This window comes from Pinus tabuliformis, chromosome 3_1 (assembly GCF_031772625.1).
Source record: "Pinus tabuliformis cultivar Carrire ecotype Pingquan chromosome 3_1, CPIR1, whole genome shotgun sequence".
Taxonomy (NCBI): domain Eukaryota; kingdom Viridiplantae; phylum Streptophyta; class Pinopsida; order Pinales; family Pinaceae; genus Pinus; species Pinus tabuliformis.
Genome location: NC_142301.1, coordinates 788202103 through 788203942, shown reverse-complemented (window position 1 = coordinate 788203942; position 1840 = coordinate 788202103). Strand labels below are relative to the sequence as shown.

General features: G+C 36.2%; 1 protein-coding gene across 1 annotated transcript; it reads right to left on the bottom strand.

The window, feature by feature from the left end:
• Nucleotides 1-601: 601 nt before the first annotated feature.
• On the bottom strand, nt 602-1309 carry LOC149189790 (putative LRR receptor-like serine/threonine-protein kinase At4g37250). The gene has a single exon (XM_089410344.1). The coding sequence runs from the start codon at nt 1307-1309 to the stop codon at nt 602-604; it is 708 nt and encodes a 235-aa protein (XP_089266470.1).
• Nucleotides 1310-1840: the final 531 nt, after the last annotated feature.

The window sequence follows — 1840 nt, the reverse complement described above, 5'->3', positions numbered from 1 at the left end:
TTAATGTCCTTTTAATGATCAAGCCTTATGTGAAAACAATCATATTGATCCAATAGTATACAATGATTTGTTACATTTGTCTTGGTCTATAATAGAGATGTAACAAATATGCATTGAACTCCTAGAATTTTAAGCATATAACCCATTAAAACGTGACTTAAAAGTTTAATTGGTAATTATTTATTCAGTAATTTGTACATTGTTAATTGCAATTTCTCTTGAAAACCAATGTTTATATCAAAATTTTAAAAATTAACACTCACTTCTCCCGTAGTCTAGTGTTTCTTTATTTGATCGTGGTACTCGAGATTGCCTTTCTCCAAAGTATCCAATGTGAAGATGATATCTTATGTGTTTCCGCTTTCTCAGTAGGTTCATGTGATTATTATTATTTTTGGTGTTAATGTTTATGTTTTTTTTATGCCCATCCATTATTTATTATCTAAACATTGATGTTTGAAAATCCGTAAGTGGCTAATGTGGAAATTGCAAGGTATGTTGAGAATTTGGTTCTCTAGTAAGCTTAGAGTCATTCTAGTAAGCTTCCATGTGGAATGTAGTCATAAACCAACAGGTTTTCCTCTATACCCCAATAGAAAGCTCAGAGGCGAACAATGTTGGGATGTTTAACCCTACCGATTGCTTTAGCTTCTGCTTCAAAATCCTTGTACCTTTCCAAACCACCATCACCAAGTCGCCTTACTGCAAAAGTCAGCCCATCTTCCAGAACTGCCTTATACAATATAGTATAACCACTAGCACCCAATATATATGCAGAGGCTCTGAGTAGCTTATCTAATTCCATGTCAAGATCTCCATTTAATGTCACAAAAGTTCCTTGTTGTTGATCTCCATTGTCTGAGACACTTCCATCTGAGCTCTCATCAACTTTTTTAAGGCAGAGCCATCCAACTCTACCCGAACTGGAAGAACAATCTCCATTGTCATCCAACTGAATATTCCTGGTATTAGGCCCATCCTCTGACTCCTTCTTTCTTCTTGTTCCCCAGTAACGGTACATAAAAATTGCGCAAAGGAGGCTTATCCCTGCAAAATCGCCAACTACAATGGCAGCTATGGTGCCTTTACTTAGACCTTTTCCCTTGTTGATAACAGGCATGGCTGCAATTGCTGAAGGTGAGCTGATTTTTGGAGGATCCGAGAGTGTTGAAGGAATTGAACATAAATTTGTACCTCGATTACCAACAAAAGCATCATTTTTCTGATGCAAAAGAGCTCCAAACTGTGGAATGGGTCCAGTCAAAGGCACAAGGTTACCCCTGGCTTCAATATATAACAGCAGAAACATTCCATAGAAACTGATATAAACACTGCAGCCAATTGTTCTCCAGCTAAGTAAGAAGATGTTATGTAGAATAAGATACAAATACAAGCATAGGGTCACTTATCTTATTTCATGGTCTTCCTAAGAAGGCTTATGAAGGAAGTTGTGTAGCATTCTCATGGTTTTGATAAATTATCATTTGTTGCTGAGATGAACATGTATATATAAATATTCTAACCTGAAAAAGGAGCAGTTTCTTCTTTGTATATGCAAACTATAGCTGAACCAATAAATCTAATTTTCAATATTGATTTGCATCAATTTCTTTTGGTCCAACCAGCAATTAAAATCCATCCCCTGCCACTGCAACAATAGTACACCATATATCACCTTCCCATTAAAACTGATAATGAGCTGCAAGTAAACTGTGAGAATGCGGATGCCTCATAAGCATGGAGTTAAGTTTGATCCCTGAGCTTTGCTACAATCCTCAATTGTAGAAATATTGAAATTTTTAAGAAGACTCTGGCCATTTCATAAGTAGCTGAGTTGACT

Coding starts and splice junctions, on each gene's coding strand:
- LOC149189790 (XM_089410344.1), bottom strand. CDS start 1,309: ATGTTTCTGCTGTTATATATTGAAGCCAGGGGTAACCTTGTGCCTTTG.